The 25638-nt window shown below is 43.8% G+C and overlaps 1 protein-coding gene across 3 annotated transcripts; it reads right to left on the reverse strand.

Annotated features, from left to right (window-relative positions):
• Positions 1 to 759: 759 nt before the first annotated feature.
• CFAP144 (cilia and flagella associated protein 144) lies at positions 760 to 24941 on the reverse strand. Of its 3 annotated transcripts, XM_047873474.1 has the most exons (8): positions 24340 to 24941; positions 18286 to 18464; positions 17001 to 17095; positions 16286 to 16411; positions 15918 to 16131; positions 12550 to 12609; positions 10563 to 10666; positions 760 to 952 (listed from the first exon to the last, which is right to left on the reverse strand). In XM_047873474.1, exons 5-8 carry the CDS (start codon positions 16045 to 16047, stop codon positions 842 to 844), a joined length of 405 nt encoding a protein of 134 aa, XP_047729430.1. In that variant the 5' UTR covers positions 16048 to 16131; positions 16286 to 16411; positions 17001 to 17095; positions 18286 to 18464; positions 24340 to 24941; the 3' UTR covers positions 760 to 841. The 3 variants fall into 3 exon arrangements, with proteins under 3 accessions (XP_047729430.1, XP_047729431.1, XP_047729432.1); XM_047873475.1 differs by lacking the exon at positions 17001 to 17095; XM_047873476.1 differs by lacking the exons at positions 16286 to 16411; positions 17001 to 17095; positions 18286 to 18464; positions 24340 to 24941 and having other exon boundaries at positions 15918 to 16199.
• Between the last annotated feature and the right edge of the window lie 697 nt (positions 24942 to 25638).

The raw sequence follows: 25638 nt of genomic DNA on the forward strand, positions 1-25638 counted from the left end.
GAGGGAATCCTAAGCAGGCTCCAATACAGGACTCAGTCCTACAACCTTGGGATCATGACCTGAGCCAAAAGACACTCAACTGACTGAGCCACTCAGGCGCCCCTCCCCCACCGGCACTTTTCCGATAGGACTTCAAGTGGTACTACGTGGGGGTCTTTAGAGCCATTTCATTTTTCCAGAGAGGAACCTTCCAGCTTCAAACCTGGGGTAAAAGCGCAATATATGTGTGGACTACGGGTTCAATCTTACTTTCACCGATTTTCATTGGTGGCGTCACACCTCACTCCTACCCTGTGTTTTACTTTGTGTCCCGGATCCTTGGGCTTTTCCCATTTCCCTAGGAGTAGACCTCCACTGTATGAGGTGTTTATGTGTCTGGCTGGTGTGTGTGTCGGTGGGGGGAAGGGTCTCCCTACCAATGTCCATTTTCAGTTCCCCGCCTCACACCCCTGTCTCTCTGAGTCAGAGGTGTCCCATTCGGCATGTCCCATTTGTGATTTCCTCACCTTCCTCCATCAGCTTCCCATCTTCTAAATATGTCTTCAGTCTTGGTAGCTGATGTTCCTCTCTCATTCTCTCTGTTGTGCATCCATACCTTTTTTGTCCTTTTATTATCCCTTATTGGGATCCAGGGAGGCAGAGGAAATACTGTATGCATCTTAAACTGGAATTCTGCTGCCAGTTTTAAGATTAAGGGTATGAACCAGTGGACTTGGGCAGAAAGGAGAAATGTGAGACTCCAAATAGGAAAAGTCAGACTGAGGCTTCAAAATAATCTTTAGTTATCCAGGCAGCACACACATTGGGTATTAAAGACAGGGCTGCTGTCACCGCTGGGACACTACTTGTGGCGATCATCCTCTCCCAGGCTCCACATTTTAGCCTTGTACAGAGTGATGTCATTGTAGACCCTGAAGTGGTTCAGCCTGCGGTCACCACGTTCGGGGCTGACCTAAAGAGGAGAACACGGGTGTCAGAAGGAAGCTTCTGGAGAGGGGGGATGACGTGGGTCTGTAGTTGGATGGACCCGGGCCCCAAAAGCACTGGAGGCTTCTCCTTGCTCAGCCTTGTTTGGGAAAAGGAGATGACAGCAATTGCATCAAAACAGTCGTAGGACTGAATGAGAGTACCTATATGCAACGTGGCTGCTCTTGCCTTTCCCAGGCTTGAGTTGGAGGCCACGCCTGTGGACTGCTGGAATGTATGCTCCACGAGGGTGGGCACTCACTGCTTGTCCCCAGCACCTAGAACAGTATCCAGCATGCACTAGGGATTCAGTACACATCTGTTGAATGAAGGAGTGGATGTTGTTGAAGCAGTCACACAGGGAACTAAGAGCAAGCACTCTGACACATAAATCTTACAGAAGCTAGAAGATTTATGCAATTAACTGAAAGGATACATTTTCATCAAATGTTACTAGGAGAGCAGAAGCTGAGAGGTATTCGAGTATGGCTTCCCCAGTGTCCTACTATTGGGATTGGGGTTCTCTGCTAGTGTAGGGTCAGGCCCTGCTAGGGGGTAGGGAGCCAGCCCTAAGGTAAGTTAGGCCTGATCAATTCTTCTGCCCCCAAATGTATCACTCTGGAACTCTGGCTTAATTGCCTTTTATGGTTGCAAAACACCTGGATCTAACTTTTGGGAGGAATACTTTCTTATTATGCCAGCAGTGCCATCTGATGGCATTGTAATGATGAACAGGCTTGACCTATTTGCAGACCCTTTGAAACTCCACAGTGATGGCTGATCTGGCATGCACAGTTGGTTATCTGCAAGGCCTAGGAGGGTCCCCCTGGCCGGAACAGCCATACTTGTGCTTCCTGTCATGGCCGGGTGAGCCTGCCATGATATGTGCTGGTCAAAGATGCATTTCTGGGGGAAGGTCCGAGATGGCAGAGCAATATGGAAGTTTTTTGTGTCTCTTGTCCCTGAAATGCAGCTAGATCAACACCAAACCATCTTGCACACCTAGAAAATTGATCTGAGGATTAACTCAACAAGCTGCATAACTTAAGCCACAAACTTGACAGGTATGTGGTGCAGAGAGGTTAACTGGGGGAGAGAGAAGCCTCAGAGGGCAAGGAGCTGTTTTTGCTTGGAGAGAGAGGATGGAGACATGGGGTAGAATAGAGGAAAGGCACTCCTCCTGAAAGCATCTGGAGAGAAAGAGAAAGAGTGGAAACACCCATAAGGTAATTAACAATAAAAGGAGAAAGGAGAGGATTTAAATTTCATTAAGACTCTATAAACAGGGGGAGCACAGAGTCTGAAACTCCGCAGCTCGATACCTGATAGACCTCTGGTGGGAAGGGCGAATCCCCAGAAACAGACAGCAAGATCTAAGGGGTCCTTGGGCCACATGGGGAGAGGCAGTTCCCCAGCTGGGAGGACATTTGGTAGAGGTTGTGCAGCCTCCCCACAGGCAAAGGTTCCAGCAGACCCCAGAGAGCAGCCACATTTGCTGGTGCTGGAACAAGGACGTTGAGGTGGTGAAGCCTGGTGCCAGATGTGTGTTGTGATTTTCCATAAACCCTGAAATGCTGCTGCTACACAATTGCGTGAACTTTTCCTGGGGCGGCTGGCACCTAGCCGCCGTCTCTGGGCAAATGCAGCAGCATATTCATGTGAGCATTCCAAGGGGTGGCCAGCACTTGGCCACTACTCTGTGAGACCCTCCCCCAGAGGGTCTGAATGGGTCAAAACCACAGGGCCCTCAGAAGTGAGGGGTTTGGAAACACAGTCCCGTCGAGATAAAACTCAGGATGGAGGTGCCGCCTGGCAGGCTGACGACTTGGTTAAGGACAGGGAAGTAGTGGGGAGTGGGTGGAGGCTGGAGACAAAGGAGGGGTGCTTGATTGCCAGTGGGCAAGCACAGAGTTCTGATACTAGAGACTGGGTAGCTGGGTGACACAATTTTCACCGCTCCTGCATATGCATATACACACGTGCCACAACAATCCACCCCAGTAAGCTAAGCAGCACCATCTAGTGGAGAAATGGAGTTGTTACACCAACCCCTGGCCAACTCACCAACTGTGCTCTAGAGGAACACAAGTCTCTCCACCTGCTTAGGTACAGACTATAAAGTACTTCATAGTTTGACTTTAGGGGAAACTGGATGTAATTTCCATCATATTCCTTTCTGTTTGCCTGTCCATCTATTCCACTTTTTTCTTTTTCTTTTCTTATTCTTGAATACAGAAAGAGAAAAAATTATTTTTATTTTCTGTTTTTATAAAAAGATTTTTCTTTAAAATTTTCTACTATGTTTTCTAGGGTTTTTTTGTAATTTTTTATTATATTTTACTTTCATCATTTCACTTTATTCTGTTTTATTGTATTCATTTTTTAAGATTTTCAAGTGTTTTCTTTTTTTTTCTTTTCTTTCCCTTTTTCTTTATTCTATCAAGGTCCTTTCAACAACCAGACCAAAACACACCTAGGATCTAGCATCCTTTATTTGATTTTTTTGTGTTGTTTTTAACTTTTAATTTTTATTTTATTAATTATTTTTCTCCCTCCAAAATGACGAAACAAAGGAATTCACCCCAGAAGAAAGAACAGAAAGAAATGACAACCAGGGACTTAATCAACAGAGACACAAGCAAGATGTCTGAACCAGAATTTAGAGTCACAATAGTAAGAATAGTAGTGTGGGTTGGAAAAAGCATAGAATCCCTTTCTGCAAAGATAAAAGAAAATCCAGTCAGGATGAAATTAAAAATGCTATAACTGAGATGCAATCTCAAAGGGATGCCACAGCAGCAAGGACAGATGAGGCAGAGCAGCGAATCAGTGATATAGAGAAGAAACTTATGGAGAAAAATAAAGCAGGAAAAAAAAGAGGGAAACTGAGGCAAAAGAGCATTAGAGAACTCAAATGAGAATTAGAGAACTCAGTGACTCATTAAAAAGGAATAACATCCAAAAAAAAAAAAAAGAATAACATCCAAATGATAGGGTCCCAGAAGATGAAGAGAGAGAAAAAGGGGTAGAAGGTTTATGTGAGCAAATCATACTGGAAAACTTTCCTAACCAGGGGAAAGAAACAGACATCAAAATCCAGGAAGCACAGAGAACTCCCATTAAATTCAACAAAAGCTGACCATCAACAAGGCATGTCATAGCCAAATTCACAAAACAAAGGAAAGAATTATGAAAGCAGCAAGGGAAAAAAAGTCCTTAACCTACAAGGAAAGACAGATCAGGTTCACAGGAGACCTAGCCACAGAAACTTGGCAGGCCAGAAAGGAATGGCAGGATATATTCAATGTGCTGAAGTGCAGCAAGAATATGCAGCCAAGAATTCTTTATCCAGCAAGGCTGTCATTCAAAATAGAAGGAGAGATAAAGTTTCCCAGACAAACAAAAACTAAAGGAGTTCATGACCACTAAACCAGCCCTGCAAGAAATTTTAAGGAGGACCCTCTTAGGGGAGAAAAGATTAAACAAAACAAAAAAGACCAAAAGCAACCAAGACTAGCAAGGACCAGAAAATACCACCAGACACTACAACTATACAGGCAACACAATGGCAATAAATTCATATCTTTCAGTGCTCACTCTAAATGTCAATGGACTAAATGCTCCAATCAAAAGATATAGGGTAACAGAATGGATAAGAAAACAAGATCCATCTTTATGCTGTTTACAAGAGACCCACTTTGGACCTAGAGACACCTTCAGATTGAAAGTAAGGGAATGGAGAACCATCTATCATGCTAATGATCACCAAAAGAAACCTGGAGTAGCCATACTTGTATCAGACAACCTAGATTTTAAAATAAAGACTGTAACAAGAGATGAATAAGGGCATTATATCATAATTAAGGGGTCTATCCACCAAGAAGACCTAACAAATGTAAACATCTATGCTCCCATCATGGCACACTGAAATATATAAATCAATCACAAACATACAGAAATTTATTGATAATAATACCATAATAGTAGGGGTCTTCAACACCCCACTCACAGCAATGGACAGATCATCTAATCAAAAAATCAACAAGGAAACAATGGCTTTGAATGACACACTGGACCAGATGGACTTAACAGATATATTCAGAACATTTCATCCTAAAGCAGCAGAATATACATTCTTCTCCAGTGCACATGGAACATTCTCCAGAATAGATCACCTACTGGGACACAAATCAGCCCTCAACAAGTACAAAAAGATGGAAATCATAACGTGCATATTTTCAGACCACAACACTATGAAACTCGAAATCAACCACAAGAAAAGATTTGGAAAGCTAACAAATACTTGGAGACTAAAGAACATCCTACTAAAGGATGAAAAGGCTAACCGCATTGTTAAAGAGGAAATACAAAAGTACATGGAAGCTGGTGAAAATGGTAACACCACAGCCTGAAACCTCTGGTACACAGCAAAGGTTGTCATAAGAGGAAGGTATATAGCAACCCAGGCCTTCCTAAAGAAGGAAGAAAGGTCTCAGATACACAACCTAACCTTAAACCTTAAACAGCTGGAGAAACAACAGCAAATAAAACCAGAAACCAGCAGAAGATGGGAAATAATAAAGATTGGAGCAGAAATTAGTGCTATTCAAACAAAACAAAACAAAACAAAACAAAACAAAACAGTAGAACAGATCAATGAAACCAGAAGCTGGTTCTTTGGAAGAATTAACAAAATTGACAAATCTCTAGCCAGTTTGATCAAGAAAAAGGAAAGGACCCAAATAAATAATATCAAGAAAGAAAGAGGAGCAATCACAACCAACACTGCAGAAATATAAACAATAATAAGAGAATATCATGAGCAATTATATGCCAGTAAATCTGGAAGAAATGGAAAAATTCCTAAAACATTTAAACTACCAAAACTGAAACAAGAAGAAATAGAAAATTTGAACAGACCCATACCAATAAAGAAATCGAATTAGTAATAAAAAATCTCCCAAAAAACGAGTCCAGGGCTGGATGGCTTTCCAGAAATATCCGACCAAACATTCAAAGAGTTAGCACCTATTCTTTTGAAGCTGTTCCAAAAAAATATAAATGGAAAACTTCCAAACTCTTTCTATGAAGCCAGCATTACCTTGACTCCAAAACCAGACAAAGACCCCACTAAAAAGGAGAACTACACACCAATTTCCCTGATGAACATGGATGCAAAAATCCTCAACAATATATTAGCCAACCGGATTCAACAATACATTAAAAAAATTATTCACCACGATCAAGTGGGATTTATACCTGGGATGCAGATCTGGTTCAATATCTGCAAAACAAACAATGTGATTCATCACATCAATAAAAGAAAGAACAAGAACCACATGATCCTCTGAATAGATGCAGAGAAAGCATTTGACAAAATACAGCATCGTTTCTTGATTAAAAAAAAAAAAAACCAAGAAAGTAGGGATAGGAGAATCGTAACTCAAGATCATTAAAGCCATATATGAAAGACCCACCCCATATCATCCTCAGTGGGGAAAAACTGAGAGCTTTCCCCCTTAAGGTCAGGAACAAGACAAGGATGTCCACTCTTGCCACTGTTAGTCAACATAGTATTGGAAGTCCTAGCCTTAGTAATCAGACAACATAAAGAAATAAAAGGTATCCAAAATCGGCAAGGAGGAAGTCAAACTTTTACTCTTCACAGATGATGATACTCTATATGGAAAACCCCAAAGATTCCACCAAAATATTGCTAGAACTTATCCATAAATTCAGCAAAGTGACAGGATATAAAAATCAATGCACAGAAGTCAGTTGCATTCCTACACACCAACAATGAAGCAACAGAAAGAGAAATCAAGGAATTGATCCCATTCACAATTGCACCAAAACCCATAAAATACCTAGGAATAAATCTAACCAAAGAGGTGAAAAATCTATACACTGAAAACTATAGAGAGCTTATGAAAGAAATTGAAGGAAACACACAAAAAGGGAAAAATGTTCCATGTTCCTGGCTTGGAAGAACAAATACTGTTAAAATGTCAATACTACCCAAAGCAATCTACATATTCAATGTAATACCTATCAAAACAACACCATCATTCTTCACAGAGCTAGAACAATCCTAAAATTTGTATGGAACCAGAAAAGACCCCCAATAGCCAAAGCACTCTTGAAAAAGAAAACCAAAGCAGGAGGCATCAAATCCCAGACTTCAAGCTATATTACAAAGCTGTAATCATCAAGACAGTATGGTACTGGCACAAAAACAGACACTCAGATCAATGGAACAGAATAGAGAACCCAGAAATGGACTCACAAACGTCTGGCCAGCTAATCTTTGACAAAGCAGGAAAGAATATCCAATGGAATAAAGACAGTCTCTTCAGCAAGTGGTGCTGGGAAAACTGGACAGCGGCATGCAGAAAAATGAACTTGGACCACTTTCTTACACCATACACAAAAATAAACTCAAAATGGATGAAAGACCTAAATGTAAGATGGGAAGCCATCAAAATCCTCGAGGAGAAAGCAGGCAAAAACCTCTTTGACCCTGGCCACAGCAACTTCTTACTCAACACATCTCCAGAGGCAAGGGAAACAAAAGCAAAAATGAACTATTGGGACCTCATCAAAATAAAAAGCTTCTGTGCAGTGAAGGAAACAATCAGCAAAACTAAAAGGCAACCAATGGAATAGGAGAAGATATTTGCAGATGACATATCAGATAAAGGGTTAGTATCCAAAATCTATAAAGAACCTATCAAACTCAACACTCAAAAAACAAATAATCCAGGGAAGAAATGGGCAAAAGACACGAGTAGACACTTCTCCAAAGAAGACATCCAGATGTCTAACAGACACATGAAAAACTGCTCAACATCACTCATCATCAGGGAAATACAAATCAAAACCACAATGAGATACCACCTCACACCTGTCAGAATGGCTAATATTAACAACTCAGGCAACAACAGATGTTGGCAAGGATGCGGAGAGAGAGGATCTCTTTTGCACTGCTGGTGAGAATGCAACTGGTGCAGCCACTCTGGAAGACGTTATGGAGGTTTCTCAAAAAGTTAAAAATAGAACTACGACCCAGCAATTGCACTACTAGGTATTTACCCAAGGGATACAGGTATGCTGTTCCGAAGGGGCACATGCACCCCCATGTTTATAGCAGTGCTATTGACAATAGCCAAAGTATGGAAAGAGCCCAAATGTCCATCCACAGATGAATGGGTAAAGATGTGGTATATATGTATACATATGTAATGGAATATTTCTCAGCAATCAAAAAGAATGAAATCTTGCCATTTGCAACAACGTGGATGGAACTAGAGGGTATTATGCTAAGCGAAATAAGTCAGAGAAAGACAGATATTATATGACTTCATTCATATGTGGAACTTAAGATACAAAACAGATGAACATAAGGGAAGGGAAGCAAAAATAACATAAAAACAAGGAAGGGGACAAAACATAAGAGACTCAAATATAGAGAACAAACTGAGGGTTGCCAGAGGGGCTGTGGGAGGGGAATGGGCTAAATGGGTAAGGGGCATTAAAGAATCTACTCCTGAAATCATTATTGCACTATATGCTAACTAACTTGGAGGTAAATTAAAAATAGATAAATACATTTTAGAAAAGGAAATAAAAAAAATAGATGCATTTCCACATGCATACTTTGTACCCACGGGAGCCAGGCCTTTTGTCTTTAAGAAAATGAAGACTAACAAGCTAAATTGTGCTTCGTAATATTTTTAAAGTTGCTTAATTATCTACGTTGGATAGTTTACCTTCACAACTCTCTGTCCCTGTCCTTATACACTGTATGTTAGTCCCCCACCCCTCCTCCTCCTCTGTCCCTTTGAGCACTGCTCTCCTGGATTCAGTCCCCTTGTGAAGGTGGGAAGCTCCTGCTGGACCCACTTCTTATCTCCCAGTCTCCTCTCTCTAGGGCAATGCCCCACCTCTGAGGAGGAGCCGTTGCAGCTATTTGCTAAGTCCTTCATTCATTCACTCATTCATTCATTATTACTCAGCCGTTTACTCCAATCTCCCCATTGTAGCGCCTCAGCAGAACCACATGTCCCAGACTAGAGCCGTATAAATAGGCGAGAAGACCAGGCCCGCGGCAGAAATTCAAGAACTACAGTGTGTAGGCAGTTCTTGGGAAGGTGCACACTAGAAAATTACTCAGTAGAGGAAGACATCTGGGATCAAGCCAATGGGCCAGGAGAAGCACCCCATCGGTCCTTGGTTGGGCTACAAGCTCTCCTTTCTATTCCTCCTAACCCACATCATAGCAGCCCCCATTTATTGAACACTTACTATGTGCTGGGTACTGCCCTAAGCAGTTTATATACATTGTCTCAGTTAATTCCCACAACAAACCTTCAAGTGTCCATATTATTAACCCCATTTTAAGGTGGGTAAATGGAAGTTGAGAGGTTCAGTTTCCACAGCTAGAAAGTGGTGGAGCTGGGATTTGAACTCCAGCCGCTGGCACCAGAGCCACCATGTTACGTTGATGCACGGAATTGAGCTGAATGGTGCAGGAGCAGGAGACATGTGGTGCTACAGAAACGTACCCAGGAAGGTGCCCAACTCTACCTGGTGGGGAGTGGGGGGGGGTGCACATCCCTTAATGAGACTTTATAATGAGGTGCCTCCTGAGTGGTCCTGAAGGCTGAGTAGAACTCCCCAAGGAGTACAGGCTAGGGATCAGCAGGCAGGCTGCAGGAGCAGTAAACTAAGGATACAGGGTGTGCAAGACCTTGGTGCCTTTGAGGTAATGAAGGAAGCTCCGTCAGAGCTGAGGAACAGTGTCTCCAGCTTCACATCAGGCGCGAAATATACAGATGGACTAAGAGCCAAGTGTTAAAAAGACACAACAACTTGGGGGGAAATCTAAAAGGAAAGCTAGTCATTTTGCAACTCTGGACAGTGAAGGTGTTTTCCTAAGCAAGGCACAAACCCCAGAAACTGTGAGGGAAAAGGCTGGCACATTTGACTACTTAAAAACTAAAACTTCCTAAGTGACAAAAGACACGAGCAAGTTCAAAGACAAACGTGGCAGGAAGTTCTTCAAATTCTCTGTTCGAAACCCTGCTTTTCTTCCTCAGTAACAGAAGCCCCAGCTCATGTTGGGTGACAATGTGCTGACGATTACATTTTCTGGGCTCCTCGCAGCTCCTGGTCCCCTTCCAATCAAATGAGGTGTGTGTTACTAGCATTGCCATTTTACAGATAAGGGAGTGGAACCCTGTGATGTTACGTGCCCAAGATTGCCCTAGTAAAAACTGGTACAGCAAACTCAGGCAGTCACCGGCAACTTTGGTCAACACTTACACAGCAGTTGCTATGTGTTAGGCACCGTTTAAGGCACCTTACAAATACAGCCTCCTCTAATCCTCATAGCAAACTTATGAGGTGTTATCTGTAATATCTCCATTCTACAGTGAGGGAACAGAGTCAGGAAAGAGTTTAGTCACTTACCCAAGGTCACACAGCTAGGAAGTGGTAGCCAGAGTGGAAACCCAGCCAGTCTGGCTTCATATACTGCTCTTTTAGCCACCACCTCTGTTGCCTTTGGGCTCCCGAAGTAAAGGAGCCACACTTACCAAGGGCTCTGAGTCCCATCCGATTTCTTGGCTTTCAGTCTGTGTCTCTGGGTATTTCTTCCTTGGCCCCAGGGCAGCATGGTGAAGAAGATTTAGAAACCTGGCTGGGAGATGAGGCATGAGTTACGAAGGAGGCAGGCTTTGGGTCGAGAGCTCCCATGCTCTTTACCCTGGCCACATCCTTCCTTGGAGATACGGCACATGGCCTCAGGGGCCTGCCAAGGCCTTGCAAAACTCATCTTTCAGCAAGTATTTGTTGAGCACAAACTCTGTGCCAGGCACTGTTCTAGACCCCAGAGGTAGAGCAGTGTGACAGTTATGGTTCGCGCTCTCCCGGAGCTTGTGGTCTACGTGGGGGGATAGGGGACCCAATACACAAGGGGACAAATAAACCAGATGGTTATAGTGATGCTAGCTGTGTAGAAGCTGGGAGGCGAAGGGGCACGCAGAGGCAAGGGGGGCTACTTTAGACAGGATGGTGAGGGGAGGTCTCTCTAGATGCCAAGCAGGAGCCGGCCCTGAGGGAGAGGCAGAGGAAAACCACGCTACAGGCAGCAAGAACAAAGGCACTGGGACACGAGCAAGCTGGGCCAATGTGGCTGTGGTGGAGAGAGGAGGCGGCTTGTAAGAAGGTCAGATCCTTCGCACGGTGATATATATGGCCACCACCCCCACACGTATTTGTAACTCCACAGCTTGAGCACTTTAAAAGTTTCATTTTTCCATTTCTACCCTACTAAGTCTCAATTTGAGAGAGGCGGTTTGACCGTGGGAAGAACCTGGGCTTCGTAGTCAGGCATTCCTGGCCCTTCCACTACTGGCCTGACAGGTGGTTTAACTTCTCCAGGCCTCACTTTGCTCATCTGTAAGATGGAAGGCAAATGTCTACCCCAGCAAGATGACTGAGGATGGATGAAGGAATGTTAATTAAGGGCTGGCATCGGGCTGCGCTTATCCTTAATATAAGCAGTTAGCGATCAACTGCTGCTTAGCTCTCAGGCCCCTCACCACCTGCTCTTTTCCTTATTGCTGCAAGCCCCCAGCTCCTCTCCTTTCCTCTAGCTGGGCTACAGATAGCACACTTAATTCCTCTGCTGCTGCTCTATTAGTCTCTTGTCTGTCTCACTATGATACGAGATCCTCCCTCCTCCTACCCACCCCCACCTTCCTACCCTGACCTCCTACATAAACCTTGCGTCTTTCCTCCATCAAATTCTACTCTAAGAAGGTAGAGGGGAGGAGGAGAGCTTGCCAGGAAGGATTAGGCTTTCCATCAAATTCTCTTCCATCCTTCCTGAGTGTGGCCCCGCCCACTTGTATATTGCAGCCATGCCAAACTACCCGCAGGTCTTGGGCGGTGCTGGTGTCTCTCATTTCTGTGCCTTTCCATATAACTCAGAATGTCCTTTCAGTCTCCTTTACCTGACCTACTCCACCTCACCATGTTACTACCTCCTCCAAGAAGACTTCCTAGAACTCCACTGTTGGACTAGGGCACCTGTTTTCTATGTTGTTGCCATCTCAATTTTACTCTCAATTTCCTCATCTGTCTCCTTCACTATGGTATGAGGTCTCTACCCCACAGATACTGTTCTAAGTACTTGCATTACTTTGTTATTCTCACAACAACACTGAGAGATAGGTTCTGAGAAGTTAACAAATCTGCCCAAAGTCACAGCTAATGAGGGGCAGAATCAGGATTTGAACTCAGTATGACTTCAGAACCTCTGCTTGTAACAGCAAAGATGTTTGGTGAGTGGATGAATAGATACAGTGTCAAAGCCATTAGGAGCATTTTTCTTGGCTTGGCAGTTAATGAACCTGCTGTATGGTTGAGTATGCCAATCTCCAATGAGCTTCATGAGCGTGAGCCCAATTTTCAGATGATCAAAGTGTTGCCCTAAGGTACCGCTATCCCAAGAGGCCTCCCTAGCCAGCTGCATATCTGTGCTCTATCTCAATGGTATTCATAAGCCCTGGGACTTACCATCTTCAGGTTCCTCCAGGTTATCATGCCAAGACATGGGCTTTCTGGTGATTGTGTGAACTAGAGAAAAACAGCATCACAAGCTCATGTTAAAACATTCACACCCTGCCATCTTGACGACCCACCCTAGGCCAGACACCTGCTGAGCATTTTCTGAGTGTTTGCTGCATGTCAGGTATTGTGTTGGGCACCAGGGAATAAGGCCCGCAAGGACCTCACAATCCAGAGAGGCACTGTCCAGCATAGTGGCCGCCAGTCACATATAGCTACTTGAATTTCAATATTTGAAATTAAATACCAATTAGAAATCCATTCCATGGGCACACTAGCCACATTTCAAGGGCTCAGTAGCCACAGGGGGCTAATGGCTACCATTTTGGGCAGCATAGATATAGAACGTTTTCATCATTACAGAAGGTTCTCTCAAACAGCGGTGGTCTACAGGGATGTAGACATACCAGGCAGCCAAACAAGGTTGGACACTCACTGATATATCAGAAGACTATGTGAAAACAGAGGTGCAGAGTCCACAGACATCCGTTCAACCCATAATTACTGTGCACTGGAGACAGGGCTATAAACAGAGAAAGTTCCTGTGCTGATCTTCTATTTGTGGTGACAGACAGTAAACAAATAAATATTTGGGCCAAAATAAGTGAGATGTAGAACAGTAAAGTATTTTACACGGGTAGAGAGTTGATGGTGGGATGGGGGGTGAGGGTGTCTCGTCTCTAAGGAGACTTATTAGAGCAAAATTTCAAACAAAGAGAGGGAATGTGCTGTGTGAGGACATGTGGGAAGAATCTGAGAGTGAGCTTGGTGAGTTTGAGAAACATCAAGAAGGCCAGAGGACTGCAGTGCAGTGAGTTAGGTGGAGGGCAGTAGGAAATGAGCAGAGGCCAGAAGGAACCAGTAGTCTCCCAAGTGATTTTTTACCTCAGACTCCTACCAGTAAAACCTTCCGAGCATGCGCCTAATACATGTATATTTATATAGTCTCTATATACTATGAGCAGTATAATTTTTCTTTACGCCTAAAAGTAAACATAAATACAAGTTCTAGCACAAATATAAGTTCCAATATTTCCTGACTTTGTCCCAATGGATCATATGAATCACATGCCCAAGGGACAAGAGCCAGGAGATCTAGAAAGCCTGAGTGTTGCCTGAAGGGATTATTTAAATTGTGGGAATGGAACAAGTTTAAACAGAATTGGACAGTTAATTTGCATTCCTGAAATTAGTGGTTGGGAGCTCCAGAGGAAAACTAGATTGGTTATGAGCAAAATGAAGACATTACATTTTCTGTACTCTCACCACACACACACACACACACACACACACACACGGTAACTGAGAAGATGGGTGTGCAGTTTAGCTTGACTGTTGTAATCATCTCACTCTGTATATGTATATCAAAACATCATGTTGTACATCTTAAATATATGCAATTTTTGTTTAGAAAATCACATTACATTTTCTCTGCAGAGCTGAGCTGCAGTGGACTACTGTTAATTAGGCCCGGAAGTTGGGGGAGAAATTCTGGAAGAAGAAACAATGGTACCAAGGTGGGGAATGGTATGATGTATTTAGAAAATCCATTCTATTTAGACATGGTGGGACAGAAGGGAGTGTGTGGCTGGTACAGAGTGGGCACTAAACTATTTATTAAAGGAGTAGTGTGTGGCTGGGGAGGGGAGTCCCAATGGGGCTGGGTGGGCAGCAGAGCCAGAGTCACAGGGGTCTTCTGTACTGACTGGTTAAACCTCAGTTCAGAAGCTGTGGGGCCACTGAGGATTTTACAGAGGGAATGGTGGGATGGAACTCACTTTTAGTGTAGCTCCAGGAGGGTGGAGGGGTGGGGGGGTGGGGTCAGGAGGGCTTGGAGGAAGAAGGTAGTTATCTTTCTCTCTCTCTCTCTCTCTCTCTCTCTCTCTCTCTCTCTCTCAGTGCAGACAGAAGTGAGGAGGCTTGGGGGTGGGGGGAAGAGGCTGGACAGGTGGACTCAGGCCCTAATTAGAGGGTGGAAGGAAGTGAGAAGTGGAGATGCCTCCACACACACCACAGTCTTTTGCTGAGGTAAGAACCCGGAAGGGTCAGGTGAGAGAGATGTGACCACTTCCACGTGTTTGGAGTGAGGGAGAGAGAGACTGAGGATGACTTCTAGGCTACTAACGTGGGTTGTGGTAACTTTTGCTCAAACAAGATATTCTGGAGTAGCAGCAGGTGGGGGAGAGGTGTGGATGCCCCCAGTTTTCCAGCTGGTGAGTCTGAGGTACCCATGGGTTGTCCAGGGGAAGAGAGCTGGGCAGTGGTTGGGTTCATGGGTCTGGGGCTCCTTTTGAGACCCAGAGTCATTCAGGGGCAGCTGATGTTACCGGACCAGATGCAAGCACCCAAAGAATGTGCCAAGTGAGAAGAGTAGGGGCAGGGCTGTTTTATCGGGGGACGCTATGGGCCCTGAGTCCACCATCCCTGAACTTTCTGAAGGGCTAAGACATTACTAGAAGCCTGGAGAAAACAAACAAACAAACAACTAGCTTATTAACAACAAACCAAAACACAGAGCAAGACAAAACATAAAATCCTACATCCCCTCCAGTAACCCTCTGTTTGTTCTCCATATTTATGTGTCTCTTATGCTTTGTCTGCCTCCCTGTTTTTATCTTATTTTTGTTTCCCTTCCCTCATGTTCAGCTGTTTTGTCTCTTAAAGTCTTCATATGAGTGAAGTCATATGACATTTGTCTTTCTCTGACTAATTTCACTCAGCATAATATCCTCCAGTTCCATCCACGTAGTTGCAAATGGCAAGATTTCATTCTTTTTGATTGCCGAGTAATACTCCAGCGTGTGTGTGTGTGTGTGTGTGTGTGTGTGTGTGTGTGTATATACCACATCTTCTCTATCCATTCATCTGTGGATGGACATTTGGGCTCTTTCCATACCTTGGCTATTATCGATAGCGCTGCTATAAACATTGGGGTGTATGTGCCCTTTCGAATCAGCACTCATGTATCCTTTGGATAAATACCTAGTAGTGCAATTGCTGGGTGGTAGGGTAGTTCTATTTTTAACCTTTTGAGGAAACTCCACACTGTTTCCCAGAGTGGCTGCACCAGTTTGCAACACAAAAAATACTATTTAATCGCGGTGCGTGTGCATTTTAACATATTAATGTATTTGATGGGATGCGGAGTGAGATAACCCTCACCCCCAACAATCAAGAGTCCTGAAATCTAGGAAGGGGGACGAGGTCAGAGAAGGCGTCTCCTACTGTGCTGCACCCCGCACTTCTGCCCCGCACCCTCAAGGCCCCTCCTTCCTGCCCCTCCCCTGTCCCCTTCCTCTGCCCCAAGCGCCTCTCACCCTTGCGGAGGGGATTCACGTGGTACTCTGTGTAGAGTTTCTGGGTTCTAAGCTCTTTGAGGTACAATTCGCGCAGGATCTGGTTCTGATGGACCTCATCGATGATCACCTCCTTTTGGCGACCGGCCATGACTGTGGCGGGGCTCCGATCAGATCCGTCCAACTACTTCTCACTGCCCTGGATGGCTTGCGGGTGCGGGGAGACTGCCATCTCCTGGCAACGGCGTCCCACGCTGTCTCCAGGCAACGGCGTCGCCTCCAGGCAACGGCGTCGCCTCCCTCGGACCCCCTCCCACCCGCCCATCTCCCTTCCCCCAATCTTATACTTTGCCCCACTTCCTTCCGAAGAACCACTAAGCTCGACTCACCTTCCCCAGCTTCTCAAGACCCTGGGTACTAGGACCGCCCCTGCATACCGTCAGGAAAGGATGCCGTCCAGCGGCAGACCCCGGAGGTAATGGGCTTGATTGATCCTCACCTTGGACAGTCATTTCCTAAAAAAGATTTTGGGAGGAGTCAGAAACCTCTCTCCTTTTAAAGCAGATGCCTAGACTCACAAAACAGATAAAGGTCTATCTCACAAAACAGAGGAAGTTCAAGTCTGACAAGTTATTCTGGCCCTTATCACCCATGTGATACAGACAAGAATTCTTTCCTAATATAAATAATTTGGGGGACTTTATAGTTTATTTCGTTTAAAAATTTAATTGTGATAAAATACACATAACATAAAATTTACCACCAGGAGCATTTTCAAGGATATAGTTTAGTGTTAGTTTAGCGGTTCACATTATGTGAAACCAATTTCCAGAATTATTTCACAGCCATTAAGCAACTCCCCATGTCCCCCTCCCCCTAGCCTCTGGCAACTACCATTTTACTTTCTTTTTCTATGAATATGACAACTCTAGATACCTCCTATAATACAGTTTGCCAGCCCATGCACTTTTCAGCTAAGTGCTTCATGCATTGATCTATCCATTCATCCATCCATCCATCCATCCATCCATTCAGGACACAGTGTGGTCCAGGATGTGTTTAGGTCTGGGACCCAGTGTTGAACACATCAGTTATATGACACACCTGCAGTTTCCTGAGCCCAGCCAGCTACTTAATGGCTCCTTGTTTTAGCTCCTGCTGCTCCTTGCCCTTGTCCTGGAAGGTTCTTTCCCTCTTGCCTGTTTGGAGAACACGTGTTTATAATGAGCTCACATGTAATCTTTCAGAAACCTTTCTGGACTCTATAGCCCCTAGTCCAATTTTTTTCTGTGCCATGTTCTACTCCCAATCTGTAGTTCCTGGAATACTTTACTAAGCTTCTTTGTTTATAGGTAAGTTACTTGAGAATAAGAAATATATCTGGGCCATCTCTGCACTGCCAGTACCTGGCATAGTGTGGACAGATATAGGTGTTTGGTAAATGTTTGCTAACTGATTGGATGTCTGATCAGTTAGTACTGTGATCTTCTGCTTACATCATTACATAAACCCTTACATGATAAAGAAACGCAAACACACTTTATCACACCACGGCTGAGCCAAAGAAGCCTTTGTTACTCATCATTGTGAGCCACACCTGGGTCCCTTTTTCTTTTTCTTTTAATGTTTTACTTATTTTTGAGAGAGAGAGAGGGAACCAGTGGGGGAGGGGCAGAGAGAGAGGAAGACACAGAATCAGAAGCAGTCTCCGGGGTCTGAGCTGCTAGCATAGAGCCCAATGGGGGGCTCGAACTCATGAACCGTGAGATCATGACCTGAGCTGAAGTTGGACGCTTAACCAACTGAGCCACCCAGGTGCCCCTGGATCCCTTTTTCTAGCAAAGGCTCAAACAGCCTTCTAAAGATTTCACTACCAGGGTGCCTGGGTGGCTCAGTTGATTAAGCATCTGGCTTTTGGTTTCGGCTCTGGTCGCGATCTCACAATTTCATGGGTTTGAGCCCCACATTGGGCTCTGTGCTACAGCAGGGAGCCTGCTTGGGGGTCTCTGTCTCCCTCTCTCTTTGCCCCTCCTCCACTCACACTATCTCTGTGTCTCTCAAAATAAACAAATAACTTTTAAAAAAAGTTTTCACTACCTTCCTACGCCTAAGTAGAGATGAACCATCATTCTAGAAGTATTTGTCCCCTGCTAAACTGACCTTTCTTCAGCTTGGACCCAGTGGTCCAGCATCTGTTCCTCCATACAAGGCTAGGGCTAGGGAGAGGCTCAGAAGGAGGAGAGGTGGGAGTCACTGTAACTTTATCTCCTCTCCACTCCAGTCTCACATTATTATGTTTCCCAGGTGCCCTGATATGGATTCTGAGCACATCACAGCCCAGCCCACTACAGGCTAGCCCAGTGACTCTCTGGGGCTACCTTCTGCTTACCTTGGGCCATTCCAAGCCATCAGTGTGCTTCTAAACTCCCCAACTATGTACTGAAAAAGCTGAAGAGGTCTGGCCCTCTAGTTTCTCATCCAGTGTCTGAGGTTGCAGATTTCTCTTGAAATCTCTGTGTTACCATCTCAATTGGAAGCAGATGCAGAGACCTAGGTCACGGAAACCAACTAGAAAAATATAATAGAAAATGGCATTCACATTAGCAACAAATTGAATTATCTAGGAGTTAACCTAACAAAGAATGCATGAAACTTTTATGAAGAAAAAAAGTAAAAATAGGTATCCCTATCACACAAAATGTCTTAATAAATAAAGAGCTATACGTTGTATGCTGGTGAGCTGCTATGCAGCAGTTAGAGCCACAAATTAGATCACTGCAGCGGTAAGGCAGACCTTAAAACAGGGCTCATTGAAAAAACTATCAAAGGCTAAGGTTTAGGTGTGGAGGTTCCTCAAAAAATTACAAATAGATCTACCGTATGACCCAGCAATAGCACTCCTAGGAATTTGCCCAAGGGATATAAGAGTGCTGATGCATAGGGGCACTTGTACCCCAATGTTTATAGCAGCACTTTCAACAACAGCCAAATTATGGAAAGAGCCTAAATGTCCATCAACTGATGAATGGATAAAGAAATTGTGGTTTATATACACAATGGAATCCTACGTGGCAATGAGAAAGAATGAAATATGGCCTTTTGTAGCAACGTGGATGGAACTGGAGAGTGTTATGCTAAGTGAAATAAGTCATACAGAGAAAGACAGATACCATATGTTTTCACTCTTATGTGGATCCTGAGAAACTTAACAGAAGACCATGGGGGAGGGGAAGACAAAAAAAAAGGTTAGAGAGGGAGGGAGCCAAAACATAAGAGACTCTTAAAAACTGAGAACAAACTGAGGGTTGATGGCGGATGGGAGGGAGGGGAGGGCGGGTGATGGGTATTGAAGAGGGTACCTGTTGCAATGAGCACTGGGTGTTGTATGGAAACCAATTTGACAATAAATTTCATATTTTAAAAAAAAGGCTAAGGTTTAAAGTATAATCCTATTACTTAAAACTACAAACAGACCAACCCTATATGGTACAAGATGGAGTCTACATGGTACAGAGTGAATGTAGGAGATTGGAGAGGCAAAACAGAGGGTAAAATAAGAAAACAAGACTTTTCCTTCTGGGCTTGCTCTCCTGCTGCAAACAACTAGGCAAATGCAGACCCTGGGCACCGAGTGGCGCTGGACTGTGATTCCTCGAGAGAAGGGGGACAAGTGAGATGAACCCTACAGTCGCTCCACATTTCTCTCTGGAGACACTTTCTGAAATATGCAGGGAAGGGAATCCCAAGCTGAGCAGGTGATACTGGCTGGTTGGGGAGACACAGACTGAGGTTCAGGAGTGTGAGGCAGCTGACAATTTGTGGAGCCCGAAATTGGAGGGAGGAGTGGGGGAGAGAGGGAAAGAGAGCCAAAGATGTGCATGGAAACCCCTTGAATCTTGCCTGATACTAAGAAGGGCGAAACTCAGTGAAGTGACTGGGGAGCTGTGAGCCCAACACCACCCAGAGCTCATATAGGATGGAGAGAAGAGTGAGTTCTGGCCACACAGGGTAGAAAGTCCTAGTTGAAGGTGTTGGGTAGAGGCCCCCGGAAGTTTACACTTTAGTAATAGGACTAAGCTAGCTTTAGAGAAAACATTGGTCTAGCCTTTCCCCAACAAAGTTCACAAACAAGCTCTGAAAGTACCAAATGGATCCACAAATGGCCAAATGGCCTGCCAGAAAGATTTCCAATACCTTTTAAAGAAAACAACAGCGGTGTCTGGGTGGCTCAGTCGGTTAAGCATCTGACTCTTGATTTTGGCTCAGGTCATGATCTCAAGGTTCGGGAGTTCAAGCTCTGCGTGGGGCTCCACACTGATAGCATGGAGCCTGCTTGGGATTCTCTCTCTCCCTCTTTCTTACCCTCCCTTGCTCATGCTCTCTCTCTCTCAAAATAAGTAAATAAAACTTAAAAAAAAAAAGACAACAAAATCCAGCACTCAACAATGTATCATTCCCAGGAGGCAGCACCAATAGAAAGGTATTAGAAAAGCAGACAGTTAAGAAGTAGGAAAATGTGACCCAGAGCCAGGAGAAAAAGCAACAAACAGAAATTTGAAAACTTAGATGAAATGGATAACTTCTGTGAAGGCATAGATTTCTAGAACTGACAGAGATAGAAAAAAAAAGGAAAAGAGAAGAAATGGAAAATCTGCATTGCTTTATATCTATTTTTAAAAATTCAGTTTGTAATTGAAAAATTCCCCACATGGCCCAGATGGCTTCTCTGGTCAGCCTGTCAAACATATGCAGAAAATACCATTCCTACACAAACTCTTTCAGAAAACAGAAGTGGAAGAAGCATTTCCCAACTCATTTTTTTTATGTGCTATTTTAATTTTTTTAACTGAAAAATGTTAAGTAAGCGCCACACCCCCCAACATGGGGCTTGAACTCACGACCCTGTGATCAAGAACTGCATGCCAGCCAGGCGTCCCATTTCCTAACTCATTGTGAGGTCAGCATTACATCAACACTGAAACCAGGCAAATTATTACAAAAAGTAAGACTAAAGGTAAATAACCCTCATGAGCATAGATGTAAAAATCCTTAACTAAGTATTAGAAAATTGTATCCAGCAATATATGAAAAGAATAATATACCATAGCCAAGTGGGGTTTGTCAAAGAGACGTAAGGTTGGTGTAGTATTTGGAAATATCAATTCACCATATTAACAAATAAAAGAGAAAGACCATATGATGCCCTCTCTACATTTGGTAGATGGTGAGGGAAGACAAAAGGAGAGAGCCTCTGGGTCCTTTGTGGGAGCCCCTTGCACCTCCTGCCTGACACCACGACATCAGAACTCAATTATAAGTTAGGGATTCTCGATAAGCACTCATGTTTCAAAATCAAAACAAAACCTTTTTATGGTGAAACATTGCACGTACACAGCAAAGTGCTTTCCTCCAAAAGGGGCAGCTCATACTGATTCAGCACAAAGTACATCCATGTAACCATCTCAGAAGCTGACACTAGAACACTAACACCATCCCAGAGGCCTCTCTCACACCACCCACCACCCCCTGAACACTGTCTTCCCTGTTCTCCTCAAAGGTAACCACTATCCTGATGTGGAACACCAAAGATTACTTGCCCTGTTTTTCACGTTATATAAATGGAATCATATGGTACACATACCTTTGTGTTTGACTTCTTTTGCTCAACATTATGTTTGTGAAATTCATCTATGCTATTGTGTGTAGCTGTGATTTCATTGTTGTGTACTGTTCGGTTTTGTGACTATACCACAATTTACTCATTCTACTCCTGATGGACATTGGGCTGTTTCAATATGGACTCTTACAAATAATGCTGTGTGCACATTTTTTAATTTATTAAAAAAAATTTTTTATTGTTTATTTTTGAGACAGAGCATGAATGGGGGAGGGTCAGAGAAGGAGACACAGAATCCGAAGCAGGCTCTAGGCTCTGAGCTGTCAGCACAGAGCCTGACGTGGGGCTCAAACTCACAGACCGCGAGATCATGACCTGAGCTGAAGTCGGAAGCTCAATCAACTGAGCCACCCGGGCGCCCCTTGGGTGCACATTTGTTATAGATGTCTCTTGGTGCACATGTGCCAACATTTTGTTGGCCATATACTTGGGAGTCCATCCCATTATGGTTTTAATTTGCATCTTTCTACTGACTAAGGAGATTGGCCAACTTTTTTGGTATGCTTATTGGTCATTTGGACATCATCTTTATGAAGTTCCTGTTACAAATCTTATTCTATTTTTCTTTTGGATTGTTTGTCTTCTCTTTATCAGTTTGTTGGAGGTCATCATGTATTAATGATATAAACCTTTTGGGAGTTGTATGTTCTACAAATTCTTTTCCCGCTGTACCGTTTGCCTTTTTAGTCTCTTAATAATGTTGTTTTGATAACTTGAAAGACACTTTGTAGTATCTTCTTAAAATTTAAATATGGTCAAATATATCAGTTTTTCCCTTTATGATTAGTGCTTTCTAAGTGCCATTGGAGACATTTTTTTCTACCTGATGTTGTGAAGATATTTTCTTATATAACCTTCAAATCAGGACTGTCCAATAAAACTCTGAGGCAAGCCACACAAGTAATTTAAAATTTTCTAGTATCTAATTAAAAGAGCAAAAAGAGGGGCACCTGGGTAGCGGGTTAAGCATCCGACTTTGGCTCAGGTCACGATCTCGTGGTTTGTGGGTTCAAGCCCTGCATCAGGCTCTGTGCTGACAGCTTGGAACCTGGAGCCTGGAGCCTGCTTTGGATTCTGTGTCTCCCTCTCTCTCTGTCCCTTCCCTGCTCACACTGTCTCTCAAGAATAAAGAAACATTAAGAAAATTTTTTAAAAATAAAAGATCAAAGGGGTGCCTGGGTGGCTCAGTCGGTTGAGCATCCGACTTCGACTCAGGTCATGATGTCACAGCTCGTGAGTTCGAGCCCTGCGTCAGGCTCTGTGCTGACAGCGTGGAGCCTGAAGCCTGCTTTGGATTCTGTGTCTCCCTTTCTCTCTGCCCCAACCCACTCACATTCTGTCTCTGTCTCTCTCAAAAATAAATAAACATTAAAAAAATTTTTTTTAATAAAAGAGCAAAAAGAATTCAATTAATTTGAAAGATGTTTTATTTAGCCCAGTATATCCAAATTCTCATTTCAACATTTTAATTTAGAAACTATTGAGATATTTTATTGTTCTTTCATACTAAGTGTTTAAAATCCAGTGCACCTTTCATACTCAATAGCACATCTCACATGCTCAATGGCCATGTATGACAGAACAATTCTACATGATTTATTTTTACTCTTTAATATTTAGATGCATCTTTTACCTGAAATTGATTTTTGTCATAGTATGTGATAGGAATCTAGCTTAGTTTTTTCCGTTTGACTATCCAATAGACCAAGAACCAATTTATTGAAAAGATAGTCCTAGCCCCCTTGTTCTGCTATGATACTTTTATCTTAAGTCAAGTGTCCACATATGTGTAAACCCGTTTCTGGATTCTTTTCTATGCCACTTGTCTATTGGTTTATGCTTGTACTACTGCTATACTATCTTAATTACTATTTTTGTGATAAGTCCTGATATCTGGTAGGAAAATTGTTCCTACCAGTTCTTAAGAGAGTCTTGGCTATTCTTGGCCCTTTTGCCATCCAAATTATAATCCATCCAAATTATAATCAGCTTGTCAAGTTCCCTAAAAATGTTTGTTAGGATTTTGGTTGTGAATGCACTGAATCTATGATTAGTTTGAGAAGAAAGAGCACTTTTAAGAAAATGTATCATCTGTTCATCTGATGATCTCATCTGGGTAGGATCTGGACGTGTCCTTGCCTTCTAGGCTCTGCTACCTGCCATATTCTGGGGTATAGAGGTTCAGCCTTCAGAGTTTGGATGAGAATACAATGGAGCCCCGCCCCCTGACACACCCATCATCTTCTTGCAGGAGGCATTTCTCAAAGGCACAACGTCCCTGGCAAGTTTCTACAGTCCGGGTATGTGGAGAAATAGAGTCTTGGAGGAACCAGACCAAAAACCTTAATCCCCCATATATCTATAATAGGGGCCTTGTGTTCTGTGTGTGAGTTCTTAGGGGTCACCCATTCTTGCATTCACTTTAATCTAGGGCAGATCAATAGGATTTACCTCCTAGAGATCAGATTAGATGTTTTCCACTCACTCTTCTCTGCTTTCTGTCTCTGGTTTTGCTATTTGCTCTGTGGTCACAGACCAAGTTCTATGGAGAAGCAAGTTACAAATGTAAAAGCTCACTCAGGCTGGCTTATCAGATAAGAGAGGAAAGTAACAGATTCTCTACAAAAAGGATCCTATTAAACGTGTCTCTGGCATCTGAAGAGGATTGACAAGGATGAAGGCAAAATACAGACAGTAGTAAGATGTTCAGGTTATGGCTGAAAAACACCATCATGGAAAAGGGGTCCTGTAAATAACTGAGCTTACCCTCCAAAATGGATGTTGGCTAGCCATTCTCTCAAATTCCTGATGTTCATCAGGTCAGGCTCCTGGGGATCCACAGTCCTAGCACCTATGGACTGTACCAGAACTGTCCCACTTGCTGGGAAACCATTCCTCCAGGATGAGATTTGTGAATCATGGAGGTCTGGTTGGGGCTGGTTGGAGTGCTGGGGAGAACCCGACTCCAAGGATCTAGAAAGAAGGGCTAGGAGGGGGAGTAGGAGCCAAGACAAAACAGTAACAGGAAAGAGGTGCGAGAAGAACAGAGCGGCGAGGGGGTGGTCTGGAAGGAACAGAGGAAGAGCTGGGCAGGGAAACTGGTAAGGTAGGGTAGCAAGAAGGGGTGACTCTAGTCAGAGGTGGGAAAGAGGTAGGACTGTAAACTGAGGGAAGTGGACGGCACTGGGGAACAGTCTGACAGCCAGAAGCTTTTGGAGGCAGGGGAGGAAGATGCATTGGGAAACGAGAGTATGAGGGGACAGAGCGGGAAGTTGTAGGCTGGGGCTGAGATGAAGAAATCGGGGGCAGCTTTCTTGTCATTTTTCCAAATGGCGTTTCTCTAGCTACTCGTCTTGGCAAAATGAGCAACTGGGCACAAGCTCAGACCTACCCCAGCATTTATCTCACAAACCAGCCATCACATCATCCCATGGCTCAATGCCCATTATGACATGTGTGTCCCCCTCCCTTTGGGTAAGTCAGCATGCTCACCAGCCAGGGAAATGGCCCCAGTTGCTAGATTGGAGAATTGATCACAGGAAATAGCAGAGAGAAGAAATGGGGCTGTAGTATTAGTCTGTGTTCCTTGGGATAACATGTAGCTTTGCCCCTCACAACGCCAAAATGGATCAAAGGGCTATGACACAGCGAGGGACTGGGGACCAAGAGAACGGATCTGAATCAGAAGTGGGCAAAGTGAGGAGAAGTCACAGTGCCTCCAGCTATTTAACTTACTACATTTTCCAAAGCCCTTTCACATCATTTATATCTCTCCGTGAATAACAGGTGATCAGAGATAGTATGTCCATTTTACCAATAAAGATACTGTAGGCCAGGCAGGGAGCTATATGGACAGGCAGTGGGTGACAAAGCAGGTGTGACTGAAACTTGAACCAAAACTTGAGACATAGGGGGGCATGCAGGCGGGGGCACAAAATAGCACAGAGCACTGTCAGTCAGCATGACCATCTCCCATGTTTCTGGACAGGATCTTGTAGGGTTGTTTCAGAACAGAACTTTACAGTGCAGCTTTCCTCTTGGTCCCTGGGGTCCCTTGGTTTGTTG

This window comes from Prionailurus viverrinus, chromosome C1 (genome assembly GCF_022837055.1).
Source record: "Prionailurus viverrinus isolate Anna chromosome C1, UM_Priviv_1.0, whole genome shotgun sequence".
NCBI lineage: Eukaryota > Metazoa > Chordata > Mammalia > Carnivora > Felidae > Prionailurus > Prionailurus viverrinus.